At 50.6% G+C, this 23,730-nt stretch overlaps 1 protein-coding gene across 3 annotated transcripts in view; it reads left to right on the plus strand.

The window, feature by feature from the left end:
* The window catches only part of adora2aa (adenosine A2a receptor a), a 137,864-nt gene extending 122,478 nt beyond the window's left edge, over nt 1-15,386 (plus strand). For 2 of the 3 annotated variants that reach the window (XM_088000265.1, XM_088000264.1), the window contains exon 3: nt 12,685-15,386. In XM_088000265.1, coding sequence (XP_087856391.1) covers nt 12,685-13,555 — 871 coding nt within the window. In that variant the 3' untranslated portion in view covers nt 13,556-15,386. The remainder of the gene's footprint in view (nt 1-12,684) is intronic. The other variant, XM_088000266.1, reaches the window with a different exon arrangement.
* The last annotated feature ends 8,344 nt before the right edge of the window (nt 15,387-23,730 follow it).

The raw sequence follows: 23,730 nt of genomic DNA on the forward strand, positions 1-23,730 counted from the left end.
TCTGCAATGGCTATAGTATATTCATTTTCCTCATCCAAGACTGTTAATAATGGTGGCCTCAGCACTGATCCTGTCATATACAGCCAGTGTTTATGGACAAAGAGACCTTGGGGTGCATTTTCACTGTTCCTTGTAAGTGGAGTCACAGGTCGACAGGATAATGATGAAGAGACAAATAAAAACGCAGATGCTGGGAATCAAGGTAGATGAGCAGGAGGCTGAAAGTACACAGACAGCCAGGCAGCATCAGGAAGTGGGGAAGTCAATGTTTTGGGTCAACTTTGGGTCAACCAAGAAAAATGGTAAGAGAAGCGAAATGATTAGGTTGTCTGTTTTTACATCGAGGAAGATATAAAAATCTCCCAGAACTAGAGATCCAAGTCATTAGGGAGAATGAGGGGTTGAAGGAAATTAACATCACTGAGAAAATTGTACTGGGGAAATTAATGGGCGGAAAGTGATTTCACTGGGGTTCCCAGAGGAATGAGGGGGGGGTCTCATAGAGACTTATAAAATTCTAACAGGACCAGACAGGATAGATGCAGGGAAGATGTTTGCAACAGTAGGTGCATCCAGAACCAGGGGTCACAGCCCGAGGATTCAGGGTGGCTCATTTAGGATGGAGGGGAGGAGACGTTTCTTCACCCTGTGAGCCTGTGGAATTCAGCACTACAGGAAGTGGCTGATGCCAAAACATTGAATGTATTCAAGAGACAGTTAGATATAGCACTTGAGGCAAATGGGAACAAAGATTATGGGGAGAAAGCAGGGTTAGGCTATTGAGTTGGACGATCAGCCACGATCATATTGAATGGTGGAGCAGGCTCAAAGGGCCAAATGGCCTCCACCTGTTCCTATCTTCTATGTTTGTAACCCTATCAGCTGATGGTCTACATCTCTGAATGTTCAAGGAATTAGCTATAGAAATAGTCAATGCATTGGTGTTTATCTTCCAAATTCTATACATAGGACATAGAACAGTACAACACAGTACCGGCCCTTCAGCCCACAATGTTTTGCTGAGCATTTACCTTAATCTAAGATCAACCTAACCTACACACCCCTCATCCATGTGCTTGTACAGCAGTTGCTTAAATGTCTCTAATGTATCTGACTCTACTACCACCACTGGCTGTGTATTTCACGCACCCGCCACTCTCTGAGTAAAGAACCTTCCTCTGATATATCCCATAAACCTTCGTCCAATCATCTTGTAATTATGACCCCTCGTGACAGTCATTTCTGCCCTGGGGAAAGGTCTCTGGCTATCTACTCTATCTATGTCTTTCACTACCTTGTACATCTCTATCAAGTCACCTCTCTTCTTCCTTCACCTCCAGAGCTCACTGAACCTCTCTTCTTAAGACAGACCCTCCGATCCAGGCAGCATCCTGGTAAATCTCCTCTGCTCTCTCTCGAAAGCATCTACATCCTTCCTATAATGAGGCAACCAGAACTGGACACAATATTCCAAGTGTGGTCTAACCAGGGTTTTATAGAGCTGCAGCAAAACCTCGCAGCTCTGAAGCTCACTCCCCCTGTTAATGAAAGCCAAAACACTTCTGAACAACCCTATCAACTTGGGTGGCAACTTTGAGGGATCTATGTACGTGGACCCCAAGATCCCACTATTCCTCCACACTGCCAAGAATCCTGTTAACTCTGCATTCAGTATTCAAGTTCAACCTTCCAAAATGAATCCCTTCACATTTACCCAGGTTGAACTCCATCTGCCACTTTTCAGCCCAGCTCTGCATCCTGTCAATGTCTTGTTGTAGCCTGTAACAGCCCTCAACACCAGCTACAACACCACCGACCTTTGTGTCATTGGCAAACTTACTAACCCACCCTTCCACTTCTCTATCCAAGTCATTTATAAAAACTGCAAAGAGCAGCGGCCCAAAAACAGATCCCTGCGGGACATCACTGATCACTGACCATAAGGCAGAATGCTTTCCATCCACTCCCACTCACTGTCTTCTTGCAGCCAGCCAACTCTGTATCCAGACAGACACATAGAACATAGAAGAATACAGCGCAGTACAGGCCCTTTGGCCCTCGATGTTGTGCCGATCCAAGCCCACCTAACCTACACTAGCCCACTATCCTCCATATGCCTATCCAATGCCCGCTTAAATGCCCATAAAGAGGGAGAGTCCACCACTGCTACTGGCAGGGCATTCCATGAACTCACGACTCGCTGAGTAAAGAACCTACCCCTAACATTTGTCCTATACCTACCCCCCCCTTAATTTAAAGCTATGCCCCCTTGTAATACCCGACTCCATACGTGGAAAAAGGTTCTCATGGTCAACCCTATCTAAACCCCTAATCATCTTGTACACCTCTATCAAGTCACCCCTAAACCTTCTTTTCTCCAATTAAAACAGCCCCAAGTGCCTCAGCCTTTCCTCATACGATCTTCCTACCATACCAGGCAACATCCTGGTAAACCTCCTCTGCACCCGTTCCAGTGCCTCCACATCCTTTCTATAGTATGGCGACCAAAACTGCACACAATACTCCAGATGTGGCCGCACCAGAGTCTTATACAACTGCAACATGACCTCAGGGCTCCGGAAGTCAATTCCTCTACCAATAAAAGCCAGTACGCCATATGCCTTCCTCACCGCACTATTTACCGGGGTGGCAACTTTCCCTATTTCTTTCCTTGAACAGAGAAACAACATTCACCTCCCTCCAATCATCCAGTACTATTCCCATGGAGAGTGAGGATGCAAAGATCATCACCAGAGGCGCAGCAATCTCAGTCCTCCAAACCTTCCAAAATGAATCCCTTCGCATTTACCCAGGTTGAACTCCATCTGCCACTTTTCAGCCCAGCTCTGCATCCTGTCAATGTCTTGTTGTAGCCTGTAACAGCCCTCAACACTATCTACAACACCAGTCCTCACTTCCCATAATAACCTTGGATGTATCTGGTCCAGACTTGAGACTTATCTATTTTGATGATGCTTCCCAGAATTTTCAACGCATCCGGTTTCTAAATATCAATCTGTTCAAACCTATTAACCTGGTCCATGGTATTCTCACTATCAACAAGATCCCTGTCTCTAGTGAATACCGAAGCAGAAAACTCATTTAGGGCCTCTCCTATCTCTTCAGATTCCAGGCACAGGTTCCCTCCACTATGCCTGATCGGCCCTACCCTATCTTTGATCATTCTCTTATTCCTCACATAAGTTTAGAAAGCCTTTGAGTTTTCCCTAATCCTTCCTGCCAAGGCTTTTTCATTCCCCCTCCTCGCTCTCCTCAGTCAGTTTTCCATTTTTGAGTTCTTTCCTTGTGATCACCTTGCAAGCCAGAGCCTTGCTTCCTTCTTCCTCTTGACGAGAGGCTCTTCTTCTCTTGTCATCTAAGGCTCCTTCACCTGACCAATCCTTGCCTGTCTCAGTGGGACAAAGTTATCCAACACTCGCAACAAGTGCTCCTTAAACAGCCTCCACATTTCTGCAGTGCCTTTCCCTGTAGAACAATTGCTCCCAGTTTATATTCCACAGCTTCTGCCTAAAAGCGGTAGAATTTCCCCTCCCCCAATTAAATACCTTCCCATACTGTCTGTTCCTATCCCTTCCCATGGCTGTGGTAAAGATGAGGCAGTTGTGGTCACTGTCTCCAAAATGCTCGACCACTGAGAGATCTGACACCTGGCCTAGCTCGTTGCCTACCACCAAATCCAATATGGTCTCCCCCCAGTCAGCCTATCTACATATTGAGTCAGGAATCCTTCTTGGAAACACCTGACAAAATCGGCTCCATCCAGACCATCTGCACGAAGGAGGTTCCAATCAATATTGGGGAAGTTGAAGTCACCCATAACAACAACTCTGTTACATCTGCACCTTTCCGAGATCTGCTGTCCAATCTGTTCTTCTATCTCTCTGCTGCTACTGGGGGGTCTATAGAAAAGACCCAATAAAGTGACTGCTCCTTTCCTGATACTGACGTCCACCCACACTGACTCTGTAGACAACCCTCCTCAATACCCTCCTCCCCCCTCCCCTTTTACCCACTCCCCCCTCCCCTTTTACCCACTCCCCCCCCCACTTTCCCACACGCATTGTTTTTAAGAGATCGAAACCCGAGAACATCCAGCAACCATTCTTGCCCCTGTGAAATCTATGTCTTGTTATGGCCACAACATCGTAGTTCCAAGCTCTATGCTCTAAGTTCATCACTCTTATCCCTGACACTCCTTGCATTAAAACAGACACATGTTAACCCATCCCTTTGCCCCATCAACTGTGTATCCTTCCTGACAGACTCCCTGCATTCTATTTCTACCCGTTCAACAACTATCTGATCTGTAGCTCTGGTTCCCATTCCCCCTGCCAAACCCTCCCAAAGTGCTCTAGCAAATCCCCCACCCAGGACATTGGTGCCCGTATGGTTTAGATGCACCCGTCCTTCACATACAGGTCCTACCTTGCCAGAAGGTGCTGCAGTGATCTACATATCTGAAGCCCTCCCTCCTGCACCAGTCCTGTAGCCACGTGTTTAACTGCACTCGCTCCCTGTTCCTCCCTCACTACCACGTAGCACCGGTAGTAATCCTGAGATTACTACTCTGCTTGTCCTGCTTTTTAGCTTCCACTCTAACCCCCTGAAATCATTTTTTAGATCCTCACCCCTTTTCCTCGCTATGTCATTGGTGCCAATGAGGAACCCCGACTTCTGGCTGCTTACCCTCCCCTTCAGGATCCTGTAGACTCAATCAGAGACATCCCAGACTCTGGCACCTGGGAAGCAACACGCCTTCTGGGAGTCCTATTCACGACCACAGAATCTCCTGTCTGTTCCTCTAACTATTGAGTCTACTACCACTAGCACTTTTCTATTCTCCCCGCTTCCCTTCTGAGCCACATACCCAGGCTCAGTGCTAGAGACCTGGCTGCTGTAGCTTGCTCCTGGGAGGTCGCCCCCCAACCCCCCACGGCCACCCCACAACAGTAACCAAAACGGTATTATTGACGGCAATGATCACAGGGGATCCCTGCACTGTCTGCCTGATCCCTATTCGTCCCCTGATTGTAACCTTTTTCCTGTACCTGAGGTGAGACGACCTCCCTGTAACTCCTCTCTAATACCCCTGGAGCTACTCTCCATACATTCTGGAATGATTCCTGCAGATTGGAAGTAACAACTGTCACCCACTATTCACATCAGTATTCGAGAAAATAAAGGGTGGCGTCAATAGTTAGCTGGTTGATAATGATCTGATTAGATATGGTCAGCATAGATCTGCAAATAGAAACTCATGTTTGATAAACCTGTTGGAGGTGTCTGAAGATGTTACTAACAAAACTGATAAAGGAGAGCCAATGGATGTAGTAGATTTCCAGATAAAGTTCCCAACAGGTGGTTAGTTAGAAATATTAAAGAACATTGGACAAGAGATAATGTACTGAGTCAAAGAGTCTTAGGGATGTACAGCTCGAAAACAGAGCCTTCAGTCCAACTCATCCATGCTGACCAGATATTCCGACCTAGTCCCATTTGCCAGCGTTTGGCCCTTTTCCCTCCAAACCCTTCCTATTCATATACCCATCCAGATGCCTTTTAAATGTTGTAATCGTACCAGCCTCCACCAGTTCCTCTGGCAGCTCATTCCATACACGTACCGCCCTCTGGGTGAAGATGTTGACCCTCAGGTCCCTTTTCTATCTTTCCCCCATTCACCCTAAACCCTCTCACCTCTCACTCTAGTTCTGAACTCTCCCATCCCAGGGAAAAGACCTTGTCTATTTACCCTATCCATGCCTCTCATGATATTATAAACCTCTATAAGATCACCCCTCAGCCTCTGACATTCCAGGGAAAACAGCCCCAGCCTATTCAGCTTCGCGGCACAGAGTAATGATTGGCTAACGGACAGAAAACATTCGGAATGCAGGCAGTCCTCGGATTATCTATGAGTTCCATTCCTGAGTATATTTGTTCCAAACGGATATATTTCCCTCCCCTCCCCTATCAGCGTTCCGAAAAGACCACTCCCTCCGTGACTCCCTCGTCAGGTCCACACCCTGCACCAACCCAACCTCCACTCCCGGCACCTTCCCCTGCAATCGCAAGAAATGCAGAACTTGCGCCCACACCTCCCCCCTCACTTCCCTCCAAGGCCCAAAGGATTCTTCCATATCCGCCACAGATTCACCTGCACCTCCACACACATCATCTATTGCATCCTCTGCACCCGATGTGGCCTCCTCTATATTGCGGAGACAGGCCGCCTACTTGCGGAGTGTTTCAGAGAACACCTCTGGGACACCCGGACCAACCAACCCAACCACCCCGTGGCTCAACACTTCAACTCCCCCTCCCACTCCACCAAGGACATGCAGGTCCTTGGACTCCTCCATCGCCAGACCATAGTAACACGACGGTTGGAGGAAGAGCGCCTCATCTTCCGCCTAGGAACCCTCCAACCACAAGGGATGAACTCAGATTTCTCCAGTTTTCCTCATTTCCCCTCCCCCCACCTTGTCTCAGTCAAATCCCTCGAACTCAGCACCGCCTTCCTAACCTGCAATCATCATCCTGACCTCTCCGCCCCCACCCCACTCCGGCCTATCACCCTCACCTTGACCTCCCTCCACCTATCGCATTTCCAAAGCCCCTCCCCCAAGTCCCTCCTCCCTACCTTTTATCTTAGCCTGCTGGACACACTTTCCTCATTCCTGAAGAAGGGCTTATGCCCGAAACGTCGATTCTCCTATTCCTTGGATGCTGCCTGACCTGCTGTGCTTTTCCAGCAACACATTTTCAGCTCTGATCTCCAGCATCTGCAGCCCTCACTTTCTCCTCCTATATTTGTAAGTCATTTTATACACAAGTCGGGACACAATGCAGTCCAGTATAAAATAGCAATTTGGAAATGCAAGCAAACAGTCACATGTCAGATCTTTAACAGTAATTTTAATATAGGATATCATCCATATATGAGCATTCAAACACTCATAAATCATGAACTGCCTGTAAATGGATCATTTTCGTGTTGGCAGGCAGTGACTATGTAGTGGGGTACTGTAAAGATCAGTACCTTCACCCCAGCTATACACTCTGTCAAAATGATTCGGAGATGAAGATCGAATCTAAAATTTCCGAATTGGTGAACGAAACAAAGCTAAGTGGAAATTTGTGTTGTGAGGAAGGTGTAAAGCAGTTTCAGGAGAATCTGGATAGGGTTAATGAATGGGCAGGAAGATGACAGATGAAATAATATAATGGAGCAACGTTAGGTTATCCACTTTTGTCAGGAGACCAGGTGTGCACAGTTATTGTAAAATGGTTTAAATGATGCAGGATAGATGTACAAAGGGACATACAAGTTCTTGTCAATAAATCCTTGAAGGCTAACCTGCAGAAGCAGTAAGCTGTCAGGAAGGTTGGCAGAATATTAGTATTTATGGCAAAAATATTTGAGTCACATGTAGTGAAGTCTTGCTTTAAATGTATCGGAGCTTAGTCAGACTGCTCACTGTGCAGTTCTGGTCACTTTACATCAGGAAATATATTATTGCCATAAAGGGAGTACAACAAAGATTTATCAGACTTGTCCCAGGGATGGCAGGAGGACAATGAGAGGTGACCTCACGAAAACTTACAAAATGCTTAAAGGGATAGATGGGGAAGATGCAGGTAAGATGTTCCCCCAGTTGGTTAAATCTCAAACCAGCGGGCACAAATCTAAAAATGGGCAATGCCACTTGGGTCCAAGACGCAAAGAAATGATTTCATTCAGAGGTTTGTGAACCTTTGGAATTCTCTACCACAGAGGGGTGGTAGTCTTTGAGTACGTGTAAGGGAGGGATTGATAGATTGCTGATTATCAGTGAGGTACAGGGTTATGGGCTGAGTAAAACACATTGTAGTGTTCAATCAGCCATGGTTGCATTGTAGAGCAGAGCAAGCTCGATGAACTGAAAGGGCTCCCCAGTCCCTACATGAGGTGAGCTGGAGAAAGTTAGGGAGAAAGGACAGTGCAATAATACAAGGGAGCAATATGGTAATGAGAAACAGTGTGTGACACTTGAGAAATTACTCATTGCTAGTGTGAAGAATTGTTTTTGGGGGTTATTGGTGTGAACACGATCAGCCTGGTGAACACATTGGTCTGTTCAGATGAGCCAATCTTATTTCTGATGGGAACTGAATCAAATTTTTCCATGTGGAATTGTTTAAATCTGGAAGAAACGACAGTGTTTTTTTTAGATGTGAAATCGTTTTTGACTGTTTGTTATTTATACTGTTCAGGATGTCTTCAGTGTTAATGGATTTTCTTGAAGGTGATTTAAAAATTAGAACCTGAATTAGAATCGTAATTAGACCCTGACAACAGCTCAAGCAGCATCTATTGCAGCTGGAAATAACCAGTGAGCTCACGGCTTTTAACAGTGAGGTTTCACAGGAAGTGGTTTCTCGATGGTTGTTTAAGGCAATGTGGCCAGTTTGGTTCTGTGCAGACTGTTCGAGAGAATTGTGCTCTGTTCTCTGCTCGTGCAGGTACCTGCAGCTGTCTCCAGTTGAATGAAATTAGCTTTCGGTGTGGGAGACGGACAAGTGGAGGTCACAGTTCAAACTCGTCAATCAAACAATGGCCAGCACAAGATCATAAAGACAGTGAAGGACAAAATGTCACAGCTCACTGACTAACCCCATCACATCAATCTGCCAGAGCAAAAACAGAGGAGAATTGTCACCCACCCTACAGCCCACTCCCCAGGGTACAGACCACCCGTTACACTACAGCCCACTCCCCAGAGTACAGACCATCCCTTACACTACAGCCCACACCCCAGAGTACACACCACCCGTTACACTACAGCCCACTCCCCAGAGTACACACTACCCGTTACACTACAGCCCACTCCTCAGACTACACACCACCCCTTACACTACAGCCCACTCCCCAGGGTACAGACCACCCCTTACACTACAGCCCACACCCCAGAGTACAGACCACCCCTTACACTACAGCACACTCCCCAGAGTACACACCACCCCTTACACTACAGCCCACTCCCCAGGGTACAGACCACCCCTTACACTACAGCCCACACCCCAGAGTACAGACCACCCCTTACACTACAGCCCACTCCCCAGAGTACACACCATCCCTTACACTACAGCCCACACCCCAGAGTACACACCACCCGTTACACTACAGCCCACTCCCCAGAATATACACCACCCGTTACACTACAGCACACTCCCCAGAGTACACACCACCCATTACACTACAGCCCACTCCCCAGAGTACACACCATCCCTTACACTACAGCCCACACCCCAGAGTACACACCACCCGTTACACTACAGCACACTCCCCAGAGTACACACCACCCCTTACACTACAACCCACTCCCGAGTCTACAGACCACCCCTTACACTAGAATCCACTCCCCACATTTATCCTTCTGGATGGAAGTGGTCATGGGTTTGGAAGGTGCTGAATTTCTGAAGTGCATCTTATGGACAGTACACACTGCTGCTACTGAGTTGGTGATGGAGGGAACGGATGTTTGTGGCTGTGATACCAATTGAGTGGACTGCTTTCTCCTGGATGGTGTCGTGTTTCTTGAATATAGTTGGAGCTGCCCCCATCCAGGCAAGTGGGGAGTGTTCCAACACACCCTGACCTGTGCCTTGTAGATGGTGGACAGGCTTTGGGGAGACAGGAGGGAAGTTACTCTTGGCAACAGAGAAATTAGTAGCAGGAGTCGGTAATGCAGCCCTTTCAGCCACTCTGCCACTTCCTGTGACAATGGCTGAACTGAACTCCTCTCTCCTGCCTACTCCCCATATCGATTTCACTCTTGAATCTGTGGATTGATCTTTCCTCCACCTCACCCTGGGGCAGTGAGCTCCACAGATTCCCACCCCCTCCCCTCCTCTCAGTGTTCAACCTCCCTCCTCTCACTCAATATCCATGACCTCTTGTTCAAGACTGTCCCACAAGGGGGAACATCTGTTCAAGGACCCCCTTGTCAGTTCCCTTTTGCATTTTATACCCCTCAATCACCCCCCGCCCCTCCCCATTCTCCTGAACTCCAGCGAGTACAGGCCTGAGCTGTTCAACCCCTCCTCACCCACCAGCCCTTCCATCCCTGGGATCAATGTGGTGACCCCCCCCTCTGAACTGCTTCCAGTGCCTCCCCATCCTTCCTCAAGTAAGGAGGCCAAAACTGGACAAAGTGCTCCCGGTCTGGTCTCACCAATGCCTTCAATAATTGTAGCAACACTTCTAATTTTTATTATCCAGTCCTTTTAGAATAAATGTTGCTGCAGTGTTCCTAGCCTCTGATCTGCTGTTGTTGCCATTGTATTTATACGGCTAGTCCAGTTGCGTTTCTGGTCAATAGTAACCCTAAGGATGCTGATAATGGATATAATACTTATTTTAATATAAAAAGTCTAATTAGTGGAGGCAATGGCTGAGTGCTATTATCGCCAAACCGTTGATCCAGAGACCTAGGTATTGTCCTGCAGACCTGGGTTTAAATCGTGCTACAGCTGATGGTGGAATTAGTATTCACTTTTAAAAATATAGAATTAAGAGCATAATGATAAGCATGAATCCATTGGCAATTGTCAGAAAACCTGTGTGGTTCACTCATGAGATAACATGGTGGCTCAGTGGTTAGCACGGCTGCCTCACAGCACCAGGGACCCAGGTTTGATTCCAGTCTCAGGCAACTATCTGTGTGGAGTTTGCACATTCTCCCTGTGTCTGCTTGGATTTCCTCTGGGTGCTCCGGTTTCCTCCCACAGTCCAAAGATGCATGAGTTAGATGGATTGGCAATGCTAAACTGCCCCATAGTGTTCAGGGATAGGTGGATTAGCCACGGAAAATGCAGGGTTACAAGAATGGGGTGGGTCTTGGTGGGATGCTGTTAGGGTGGTCAGCATGGCCTTGATTGGCCGAAAGGCCTGCTTCCAAGCTGTGGGATTCTATGATTGTAATGTCCTATAGGGAAGGAACCTGCCATCACTGCCCAGTTTGACCTACATGTGATTCCAGGCCCACAGCAATAGGGAGAGGCCGAGTAAGTTGGGGCTGTTTTCCCAGGAACATCGGAGGCTGAGGGGTGACTTTGTGGAGGTTTATAAAATCATGAGGAGCATAGATAGGGTAAATAGACAAGGTCTTTTCCCTGGGGTGGGAACGTCCAGGACTAGAGGGCATTGGCTTAGGGTAAGAGGAGAAAGATATAAAAGGGACCGAAGGAGCAACGTTTTCACACAGAGGGTGGTGTGTGTATGGAATGAGCTGCCAGTCGAAGTGGTGAGGCTGGTATAATTGCAACTTTTAAAAGACATCTGGATGTGTATATGAATAGGAAGGGTTTGGAGGGATATGGGCCAAGTGCTGGCAAATAGTATTAGATTAGGTTGGGATATCTGGTCAGCATGGATGAATTGTACGTCTCTATGATTCGTTGGCCATGGGTACCCTCTGGGTGATTTGGGATTAGCAATAAATGTTGGCGTCGCCAGTGACGTCCTCATCCCATGAATAAAGGTTTTTAAAATCCTATCGATGTGGTCCAACCAGAGCTTTATGAAGGCTCAATATAACATCTCTGCTTTTATGTCTATAGTTATGAAGCTGAAGATCCCAATATGCTTTGCTATCCACTTTCCCTCTCTGCCCTGCTCCCTGAAAAGATCTGCACCCAGATCCCCCTGACCCTGCACACACCTTTGAACCATGTTGTTAAGTCTATGTCGGATTTCCCTGACAGTTATGCCAAACTGGACCACTTCACTCATTTGTCTTAGTTCTTCTCCCACATGTCTGCTCGCCGCTCTATGTCCTGATTCTTACAATCCTCACTGTCTTCCCCCACCTCCCCATTTGGTATCTTTTCAAATTTGCGTTCTAATATCCAAGTCCCAGAAGAGGTTTGTGAAAGATTCTAATTCCTGATCCAATCAGCAGGGTTAATGGTTCCACGTTCTGCTGTTGCTGAATTCCTGTCCCTTTGAACAGTGGGTTCCCATCTCGAAGAGTTGCTTCCTATCAGAGAGAGGCAGCACAGTCACCTCACTGGCACCACCAAGAACAGTGGTCACCGCCGGGACTGCGCCCAACTGAGACGGCGCTTGTCCTCTCAACCAGATCAGTGAAGCCTGGAGTTGGCCAAGGTCAGTCAAGCAAGCCCTGGCATAGAGGGAAGGGATGTCATCACTGGGGGGTGCCCTCAATGATCCACCGAGTGCCACTTGAGACGGTCATCCCTTCCTGAACCCAGGAAGCTGGTGGGACGGTTACCCTGTCACCTGACAGATAGCATGAAGCAGCTAGGGAACAGCACCCTTCAGCTCCCTGTCCTTGTCAAACATCTCGCCTTCCTTCAAAGCTATCTGGACCCTACCTTCACCTCACCTTCTCCACCTTTCCCTACCTCCCAGCCCATCCCTCCAGGCCAGGAAACAGCTATGGTAAGGGGCATTGGGTACATCATGGTGGCTGTTAACTCCATCCAACAATGGGGCAGCACCATTTAAAGTTATCAATCCACTGTGAAGGAGAGCTCTCAGCAGCAAGGTACAAAACATTCAATTTTCACTTGTTAAGAAACTGTGGTTGATCTCACTTCTCAGTTGCACCGGTTTCCAAGCAGACTCGATGCTAAGCTGCCAATTGCTTGTCGTTGCAGGTACAACAGCCTGGTGACTGGCCAGCGGGCCAGGGGAATCATCTGTGTCTGCTGGATCCTGTCCTTCATGATCGGCCTGACCCCGATGCTGGGCTGGAATCAGTCCAACTGCGAGCTCACCATGAAGCTGAACGGGACCGAAGGCTGCAGGGATGGCATGGTCTCCTGCCTGTTCGAAGAGGTGGTCACCATGAATTACATGGTGTATTATAACTTCTTTGCCTGCGTCTTGATGCCCTTGCTCATCATGTTTGGCATTTACTTGAGAATCTTCATGGCCGCCCGCCATCAACTCAAGCAGATGGAGTTTAAGACCACAGCCATTGAGAAGAGCAGGTCCACCCTTCAGAAGGAGGTGCACGCTGCCAAATCCTTGGCCATCATCGTGGGCCTCTTCGCTGTCTGCTGGTTGCCACTTCACATCATTAACTGCGTCAACCTCTTCTGTGAGAACTGTCGCCCCCCGGCCTGGATCATGTACTTTGCCATCATCCTGTCCCATGCCAACTCTGTGGTCAACCCTCTCATTTACGCGTACCGCATCCGAGAGTTCCGCCAGACATTCCGCAAGATTCTGAGGAAGCACATCCTGAGGAAGCCAGACCAGGTGCTGCAAACGCCTAGTAAGAGAAGCTCCACCCATGGGGGCGGTGGGAGTACTCAACTCAATGGGGGAGTTTTTGATCTGGTGAACGCCTGCTCCCAAGACGTGTTGGAGAAAGATCCCCAGCAGAACGGACATGTCCCAGATTTACGGCTCCACGGGGACCCAGGGGAGCAACAACCAGAGGGAGAGGAAAACACCGAGGGTCAGCTCTCCACTGTCTCCGCACAACAGACTCCCTGCTCAACTCTCACCAAAGTCTCCTGATCCTCAGCTCAATGAGACTCTAACTTGTTCCAACAACAAGGTGAAGGGTTCTAGTGGCAACAAGTAAAAGAAGCGAGAGAGAGAGAGAGAGAGGAGGGAGGGGTGGATGCACAGAAAGAGAGAGAGAAAGAGAGTGACAACATGCCGACAGGATATAAAGGACTCATGTGTGAAGGTCACGGAGTGGGTGAGAGATTTGATAGCAGCTTAAATTAACTGAATGCCTGGTGTATTTGTCTAGCTTCCTGTGCAATGCCAGACTACTGCCTCTTACCTGCCTACATCGGTAGCATAGCTAGTGGAGGCGGGGATGGGAATGCTGTGTGTGTTCTTGTTGTGTTGTGTATTCCTGTCTGTAAGCTATTAGCTGTAAAGTTTTGTGTGGTGTTTACATGAGCCCATGTGGTTCGGGGGGGATTGCAGTCTGAGACACTGACTGTGCACAGGAAATTACCAGCTCACTCACATCACGCCTGCTTCCTCGAGGCCCTGACATACTCGATAGCATTCAGGAAGTAAATTGTAAGCTAGCTGGATCAGCTTCATGTGGAGGTTTCAGCTCAACCCAGGCTATACCTTGCTTTGGGAGTTTCATTCCATTATATTTACAAATCTGACAGAGAGGGAGTAAATCAGACACATTGTAGGGAAACGGACCATGATGTAATGGGAAGGAACAGTGATGTCATTGAGGCTGAGACAATTATGTCATGGTTTTGGGCAGTGAAAGCATTGGTTAGGTCAGTGACATCATTGGGAGGATCCAGTGATGCCAATGGGGGGGGCGGTGAACAAGTGATGTCACAAGCTTGGGGCTGTTGGATTGAAGAGGATATTGGAATGGACAATCTGGTTGCAACTGGATGAGTTGCTGGTTCTCTGGTTTGAAAAGAATGTGCTGGCATTGAACAGTTCAACGCAGGTTCACTCGGCTGAATCCTCTGCGAAAGGGGTTGACCTTTTAACACAGGTTGGTCTTTTATTTATGCGAGTTTAGAAGAATGAGGAGAGATCTTGCTGAAGCGTACAAGATTCTGAAGAGGATGGACAGGGTATATTGAGAAAAAGGTGACTTTGTGAACGCATGAACTTCTTTGGTGTTGAAGGAAAAGGAAGAAGCAGTGACCTTCAGGAGTGCGCAGGGGTGTTGGCTGGGGAGTGACATTGCAGGAGGGTGTTGGCCTGGTGAGGGCATTGGTCAGCCTTGGCTAAATCACCCTTAATGGTTAAAGCCTGTCACCTTCAGCTTGTCAATTATAGTGAGGGCGAGTGCACACAGGCTTGACATCACCTTGTGCAATTGGTCCCTAATGGGAATGTTTCTGGGCCAGTAATCCACATAATCAAAGCCTCCTCAAGGAAGCTGGGGAATTTTAAATGTAGATCATTAAATTGGGAATAAAAAGCTGGTCTTGGTAATGGTGGCTATTAAAACGATGATTTATTGTAATTTTTTAAAAACCCAGTACGTCTGCTAATGCTCTTCCTCGAGGAAGGGAAATTGCCATCCTTACCTGGTCTGACATACCATCATTCCTGACCCACAGAAACATGGTTTACTCGTAACTGCCCTGTGAGATGGTGGGGGAGTCACACACTTTCATCCCAGCTGTCCCAAACCCTTGTCCACACAGAAGCTGGGATTCACAGGCAACTCCTCATCACCTTCTCGAGAGTCATTCTGTGGCTGAGCAGGAAAATGTTGGTGGGAGTGACCAGATCCCATCAATGAGCAAGCCATCGACCTGAGGAATATCAGTGGTTTATAAATGTTCTCACTGTATATTGGAAATAATTAAAATAAAGCCTTACTCATGAAATGAGGAGCAAACTTTATTTCAACTGCTGCTGTCTTCTACATTCACAGAGCAATATGTCCAACAAGGAGCGAGGAAACACTTTCACCATACATTTCCCACCACCCCACAGTGGAGAGAGTGGGAAATAATCTGATGGTGTGTGAGGGTATTCCTGGGTACACTGGGGTACAGGGTGGTGCTGTGTGAGGGTATTCCTGGGTACACTGGGGTATGGGGTGGTGCTGTGTGAGAGAGTATTCCTGAGTACACTGGGGTACGGGGTGGTGCTGTGTGAGAGGGTATTCCTGGGTGCACTGGGGTATGGGATGGTGCTGTGTGAGAGAGTATTCCTGGGTACACTGGGGTACGGGGTGGTGCTGTGTGAGAGGGTATTCATGGGGACACTGGGGTAAGAGGTGGTGCTGTGTGAGAGGGTAATCCTGGGGACACTGGAGTACAGGGTGATGCTGTGTGTGAGGGTATTCCTGGGTACACTGGGGTATGGGGTGGTGCTGTTTGTGGGTATTCCTGGCTGCAGTGGGGAACCAGGTGGTGCTGTGTGAGAGGGTATTCCTGGGTGCACTGGGGTACGGGTGGTACTGTGTGAGGGTGTTCCTGGGCACACTAGGGTATGGGGTGGTGCTGTGTGTGGGTATTCCTGGCTGCACTGGGGAACCAGGTGGTGTTGTGTGAGAGGGAATTCCTGGGTACACTGGGGTATGGGGTGGTGCTGTGTGAGAGGGTATTCCGGGGTACACTGGGGTACGGGTGGTGCTGTGTGAGCGGGTTTTCCTGGGTACACTGGGGAATGGGGTGTTGCTGTGTGTGGATATTCCTAGGTACACTGGGGTATGTGGTGGTGATGTGTGAGAGGGTATTCCTGGGTACACAGGGGAACAGGGTAGTGCTGCGTGTGGGTATTCCTGGGTACACTGGGGTATGGGGTGGTGTTGTGTGAGGGTATTCCTGGTACACTGGGGTACGGTGGTGCTGTGTGAGGGTCTTCCTGGGCACACTAGGGTATGGGGTGGTGTTGTGTGAGGGTATTCCTGGGTGCACTGGGGAACCAGGTGATGCTGTGTGAGAGAGTATTCCTGGTACACTGGTGTATAGTGTGGTGCTGTGTGAGGGTATTCCTGGGTACACTGGGGTATGGGGTGGTGCTGTGTGTGGGTATTCCTGGCTGCACTGGGGAACCAGGTGGTGCTGTGTGAGAGGGTATTCCTGGGTGCACTGGGGTATGGGGTAGTACTGTGTAAGCGGGTATACCTGGGAACACTGGGGTATGGGGTGGTGCTGTGTGAGCGGGTATACCTGGGTACACTAGGGTATGGGGTGGTGCTGTGTGGGAGGGTATTCCTGGGTACACTGGGGTATGGGGTGGTGCTGTGTGGGAGGGTATTCCTGGGTACACTGGGGTAAGGGGTGGTACTGTGTGAGGGTATTCCTGGGTACACTGGGGTAAGGGGTGGTGCTGTGTGAGGGTATTGCTAGGTACACTGGGGTACGGGTGGTGCTGTGTGAGAGGGTATTCCTGGGTATACTGGGGTACGGGTGGTGCTGTGTGAGAGGGTATTCCTGGGTACACTGGGGTAAGGGGTGGTGCTGTGATAGAGGGTATTCCAGGGTACACCTGGGTCTGGGGTGGTGCTGCGTGTGTGTATTCCTTGGTACACTTGTGTACGAGATGGTACTGTGTGAGAGGGAATTTCTGGGTACACTGGGGTACGGGGTGGTGCTGTGTGAGGGTATTCCTGGGTACACTGGGGTATGGGGTGGTGCTGCTGTGTGTGTATCCCTGGGTACACTTGGGTACGAGGTGGTACTGTGTGAGAGGGAATTTCTGGGTACACTGGGGTACAGGGTAGTGCTGTGTGTGGGTATTCCTGGGTACACTGGGGTAGGGGGTGATGCTGTGTGTGAGGGTATTCCTGGGTACACTGGCGTAATGGGGTGGTGCTGTGTGAGGGTATTCCGAGGTACACTGGTGCACGGGGTGGTGCTGTGTGAGAGGGTATTCCGGGGTACACTGTGGTATTGGGTGGTGCTGTGTGTGGGTATTCCTGGGTACACTGGGGTATGGGGTGGTGCTGTGTGAGAGGGAATTCCTGGGTACACCCGGGTCTGGGGTGGTGCTGCGTGTGTGTATCCCTGGATACACTTGGGTACTGTGTGAGAGGGAATTTCTGGGTACACTGGGGTACAGGGTAGTGCTGTGTGAGGGTATTCCTGGGTACACTGGGGTGCGGGGTGGTGCTGTGTGAGTGGGTATTCCTGGGTACACTTGGGTATGGGGTGGTGCTGTGTGAGTGGGTATTCCTGGGTACACCGGGCTATGGGGTGGTGCTGTGTGTGTGTATTCCTGGCTTGACTGGGGTATTGGGTGGTGCTGTGTGAGAGGGTATTCCTGGGTACACTGCGGTACGGGGGGATGCAGTTTTAGGGTATTCCTGGGTAGTCCGGTATATGGGGTGGTGCTGTGTGAGGTTATTCCTGGGTACACTGGGGTACGGGGTGGTGCTGTGTGAGAGGGTATTCCTGGGTACACTGAGGTACAGGTTAGTGCTGTGTGAGGGTGTTCCTCGGTACACTGGGGTGGTGCTGTGTGAGAGTGTATTCCTGGGTAACTGGGGTACGGGGGGATTCTGTGAGAGGGTATTCCTGGGTGCACTGGGGTATAGTGTGGTGCTGTGTGAGAGGGCATTCCTGGGTACACTGGGGTACGGGTGGTGCTGTGTGAGAGGGTATTCCTGGGTACACTGGGGTACGGGGTGGTGCTGTGTGAGAGGGTATTCCTGGGTACACTGGGGAACAGGTGGTGCTGTGTGAGAGGATATACCTGGGTACACTGGGGCACAGGGTGATGCTGTGTGAGAGCGTATTCCTGGGTACACTGGGGTACGGTGTGGTGCTGTGTGAGAGGGTATTCCTTTGTACACTAGGGTATGGGGTGGTGCTGTGTGAGGGTATTCCTGGGTACACTGGGGTATGGGGTGGTGCTGTGTGAGAGGGTATTCTTGGGTACACTGGGCTATGTGGTGGTGCTGTGTGTGGGTATTCCTGGGTACACTGGGTTACGGGGTGGTGCTGTGTGAGTGTATTCCTGGGTACACTGGGGTATGGGGTGGTTCTGTGTGAGAGGGCATTCCTGGGTACACTAGGGTATGGGGTGGTGCTGTGTGAGGGCATTCCTAGGTACACTGGGGTATGGGGTGGTGCTGTGTGAGAGGGTATTCCTGGGTGCTCTGTAGTATGGGGTGGTGCTGTGTGAGGGCATTCGTGGATACTCTAGAGTATGGGGTGGTCCTGTATGTGGGTATTCCTGGGTGCACTGGGGAACAGGGTGGTGCTGTGTGAGAGGGTATTCCTGGGTACACGAGGGTACGGGGCGATGCTGTGTGACGGTATTCCTGGGTACACTGGGGTATGGGGTAGTGCTGTGAGAGGGTATTCCTGGGTACACTGGGGTATGGGGTAGTGCTGTGTGATGGTATTCCTGGGTACACTGGGGTATGGGGTAGTGCTGTGTGAGAGGGTATTCCTGGGTACACTGGGGTATGGGGTAGTGCTGTGTGAGGGTATTCCTGGGTACACTGGGGTATGGGGTAGTGCTGTGAGAGGGTATTCCTGGGTACACTGGGGTATGGGATGGTTCTGTGTGATGGTATTCCTGGGTACACTGGGGTATGGGGTAGTGCTGTGAGAGGGTATTCCTGGGAACATTGGGGTACGGGGTAGTGCTGTGTGAGGGTATTCCTGGGTACACTGGGGTATGGGGTAGTGCTGTGAGAGGGTATTCCTGGGAACACTGGGGTACGGGGTAGTGCTGTGAGAGGGTATTCCTGGGAACACTGGGGTACGGGGTAGTGCTGTGAGAGGGTATTCCTGGGTAGGAAATGTGTTGCTGGAAAAGCGCAGCAGGTCAGGCAGCATCCAGGAACTGGAGAATCGACGTTTCGGGCATAAGCCCTTCTTCAGGAAAGAAGGGTATTCCTGGGTACACTGTGGTACGGGGTGGTGCTGTGTGAGAGGGTATTCCTGGGTACACTGTGGTACGGGGTGGTGGTGTGTGTGAAGGTGTTCCTGGGTACACTGGGGTATGGGGTGGTCCTGTATGTGGGTATTCCTGGGTGCACTGGGGAACAGGGTGGTGCTGTGTGAGGGTATTCCTGGGTACACTGGCGTATGGGGTGTGCTGTGTGAGAGGGTATTCCTGGGTACACTGGCGTATGGGGTGTGCTGTGTGAGAGGGTATTCCTGGGTATTCTGGGGTATGGGGTGGTGCTGTATGTGGGTATTCCTGGGTACACTGGGGTACGGGGTGGTACTGTGTGAGGGTTTTCCTGGGTACACTGGCGTATGGGGTGTGCTGTGTGAGAGGATATTCCTGGGTACACTGGCGTATGGGGTGTGCTGTGTGAGAGGGTATTCCTGGGTACCCTCTAGGTTATGGAGAATCGACGTTTTGGGCATTCGCCCTTCTTCAGGAATGAGGAAAGTGTGTCCAGCAGGCTAAGATAAAAGGTAGGGAGGAGGGACTTGGGGGAGGGGCGTTGGAAACACAATAGGTGGAAGGAGGTCAAGGTGAGGGTGATAGGCCAGAGTGGGGTGGGGGCGGAGAGGTCAGGAAGATGATTGCAGGTTAGGAAGGTGGTGCTGAGTTCGAGGGTTGGGACTGAGAAAAGGTGGGGGGAGGGGAAATGAGGAAACTGGAGAAATCTGAGTTCATCCCTTGTGGTTGGAGGGTTCCTAGGCGGAAGATGAGGCGCTCTTCCTCCAGCCGTAGTGTTACTATGGTCTGGCGATGGAGGAGCCCAAGGACCTGCATGTCCTTGGTGGAGTGGGAGGGGGAATTGAAGTGTTGAGCCACGGGGTGGTTGGGTTGGTTGGTCCGGGTGTCCCAGAGGTGTTCTCTGAAACGCTCCGCAAGTAGGCGGCCTGTCTCCCCAATATAGAGGAGGCCACATCAGGTTCAGCGGATGCAGTAAATGATGTGTGTGGAGGTGCAGGTGAATTTGTGGTGGATATGGAAGAATCCCTTGGGCCTTGGGGGGAAAACTGGCTCGGGTGTGGGTATTTCTGTGTGAGGGTATTCCTGGGTACACTTGGGTACGGCGTGGTGCTGTGTGAGAGTATTCCTGGGTACATTGGGGTATGGCGTGGTGCTGTGTCAAAGGGTATTCCTGCGTACACTGGGGTACGGGGTAGTGCTGTGTGAGGGTATTCCTGGGTAAACTGGGTTACAGGGTGGTACGGTGTGAGGGTATTCCTGGGTACACTGGGGTACGGGGTAGTGCTGTGTGAGCGTATTCCTGGGTAAACTGGGTTACAGGGTGGTACTGTGTGAGGGTATTCCTGGGTACACTGGGGTATGGAGTGGTGCTGTGTGCGAGGGCATTCCTGGGTACACTAGGTTAACGGGTGGTATTGTGTGAGGGTATTCCTGGGTATACTGGGGTATGGGGTGGTGCTGTGTTGCGGTATACCTGGGTACAATGGAGTATGGGGTGGTGCTGTGTGAGGGTATTCCTGGGTACACTGGGGTACGGCGTGGAACTGTGTGAAGGTATTCCTGGGTATCTTGGAGTACGGGGTGGTGCTTTGTGAGAGGGTATTCCTGGGTACACAAGGTTACAGGGTGGTGCTGTGTGAGGGTATTTCTGGGTACACTGGGGCACGGGGTGGTACTGTGTGAGAGGGTATTCCTCGGTACATTGGGTACGGGGTGGTACTGTGTGAAGGAATTCCTGGGTATATTTGGGTACGGGGTGGTGCTTTGTGCGAGGGTTTTCGTGGGTACACGAGGGTACGGGGCGATGCTGTGTGACGGTATTCCTGGGTACAGTGGGGGAAGGGGTAGTGCTGTGTGAGGGTATTCCTGGGTACACTTGGGTACTGTGTAGTGCTGTGTGAGGGTATTCCTGGGTACACTGGGGTATGGGGTAGTGCTGTGAGAGGGTATTCCTGGGTACACTTGGGTACTGTGTAGTGCTGTGAGAGGGTATTCCTGGGTATACTGGGGTATGGGGTGGTGCTGTGTGAGAGGGTATTCCTGGATACACTGTGGTATGGGGTGGTGCTGTGTGCGTATTCCTGGGTACACTGGGATATGGAGTGGTGCTGTGTGGGGGTATTTCTGGGTACACTGGGGTATGAGGTGGTGCTGTGTGATGGTATTCCTGGGTAAACTGGGTTACAGGGTGGTACTGTGTGAGGGTATTCCTGGGTACACTGGGGTATGGGGTGGTGCTGTGTGAGGGTATTCCTGGGTAAACTGGGTTACAGGGTGGTACTGTGTGAGGGTATTCCTGGGTACACTGGGGTACGGGGTAGTGCTGTGTGAGGGTATTCCTGGGTAAACTGGGTTACAGGGTGGTACTGTGTGAGGGTATTCCTGGGTACACTGGGGTATGGGGTGGTGCTGTGTGCGAGGGCATTCCTGGGTACACTAGGTTAACGGGTGGTATTGTGTGAGGGTATTCCTGGGTATACTGGGGTATGGGGTGGTGCTGTGTTGCGGTATACCTGGGTACAATGGAGTATGGGGTGGTGCTGTGTGAGGGTATTCCTGGGTACACTGGTGTATGGGGTGGTGCTGTGTGAGAGGGTATTCCTGGATACACTGGGCTATGGAGTGGTGCTGTGTGAGAGGGTATTTCTGGGTACACTGGGGTATGGGGTGTTGCTGTGTGAGAGGGTATTCCTGGGTACACTGGGGTATGGGGTTTGTGCTGTGTGAGGGTATTCCTGGATACACTGTGGTATGGGGTGGTGCTGTGTGAGAGGGTATTCCTGGGTACACTCGGGTATTGGGTGGTGTTGTGTGAGAGGGTATTCCTGGGTACACTGTGGTACGGGGTGGTGCTGTGAGAGGGTATTCCTGGGTACACTGTGGTACGGGGTGGTGGTGTGTGTGAAGGTGTTCCTGGGTACACTAGGGTATGGGGTGGTGCTGTGTGTGGGTATTCCTGGGTGCACTGGGGAACAGGGTGGTGCTGTGTGAGGGTATTCCTGGGTACACTGGGGTACGGCGTGAGCTGTGTGTGGGGATTCCTGGGTACTCTGTGGTACGAGCTGGTGCTATGTGAGGGTATTCCTGGATACACTGTGGTATGGAGTGGTGCTGTGTGAGGGTATTCCTGGGTAGAGTGGGGTGCGGGGTGGTGCTGTGTGACGGTATTCCTGGGTAGAGTGGGGTACGGGGTGGTGGTGTGTGTGAGGGTGTTCCTGGGTACACTGGGGAACAGGGTGGTGCTGTGTGAGGGTATTCCTGAGTCCACTGAGTTACGGGTTAGTGCTGTGTGAGGGTATTCCTTGGTACACTGGGGTATGGGGTGGTGCTCTGTGTGAGCGTCTTCCTGGGTACACTAGTTTGTGGAGAATCAACATTTCAGGCGTGAGCCCTTCTTCAGGAACGAGGAAAGTGTGTCCAGCAGGGTAAGATAAAAGATAGGCAGGAAGGACGTGGGGGGAGGGGCGTTGGAAATGCGATAGGTGGAAGGAGGTTAAGGTGAGGGTGATAGGCCGGAGTGGGGTGGGGCGGTGAGGTCAGGAAGATGATTGCAGGTTAGGAAGGTGGTGCTGAGTTCGAGGGTTGGGACTGAGACAAGGTGGGGGGAGGGGAAATGAGGAAACTGGAGAAATCTGAGTTCATCCCTTGTGGTTGGAGGGTTCCTAGGCGGAAGATGAGGTGCTCTTCCTCCAACCGTCGTGTTGCTATGGTCTGGCGATGGAGGAGCCCAAGGACCTGCATGTCCTTGGTGGAGGGGGAGGGGGAGTTGAAGTGTTGAGCCACGGGGTGGTTGGGTTGGTTGGTCCGGGTGTCCCAGAGGTGTTCTCTGAAACGCTCCGCAAGTAGGCGGCCTGTCTCCCCAATATAGAGGAGGCCACATCAGGTTCAGCGGATGCAGTAAATGATGTGTGTGGAGGTGCAGGTGAATTTGTGGTGGATATGGAAGGATCCCTTGGGCCTTGGAGGGAAAGCGTGCTGGGGTGTGGGTATTTCTGTGTGAGGGTATTCCTGGGTACACTTGGGTATGAGGTGGTGCTGTGTCAAAGGGTATTCCTGGCTTCACTAGCTTATGGGGTGGTACTGTGTGAGGGTATTCCTGGGTACACTGGGGTATGGGGTGGTGCTGTGTGAGGGTATTCCTGGCTTCATTAGCTTATGGGGTGGTACTGTGTGAGGGTATTCCTGGGTACACTGGGGTATGGGGTGGTGCTGTGTGAGAGGGTATTCTTGGGTACACTGGGCTATGTGGTGGTGCTGTGTGTGGGTATTCCTGGGTACACTGGGTTACGGGGTGGTGCTGTGTGAGTGTATTCCTGGGTACACTGGGGTATGGTGTGGTTCTGTGTGAGAGGGCATTCCTGGGT

Source organism: Chiloscyllium plagiosum, unplaced genomic scaffold (genome assembly GCF_037043375.1).
Source record: "Chiloscyllium plagiosum isolate Xiang-an unplaced genomic scaffold, Cpla_swu_hap1 HiC_scaffold_24, whole genome shotgun sequence".
NCBI classification, from domain to species: domain Eukaryota; kingdom Metazoa; phylum Chordata; class Chondrichthyes; order Orectolobiformes; family Hemiscylliidae; genus Chiloscyllium; species Chiloscyllium plagiosum.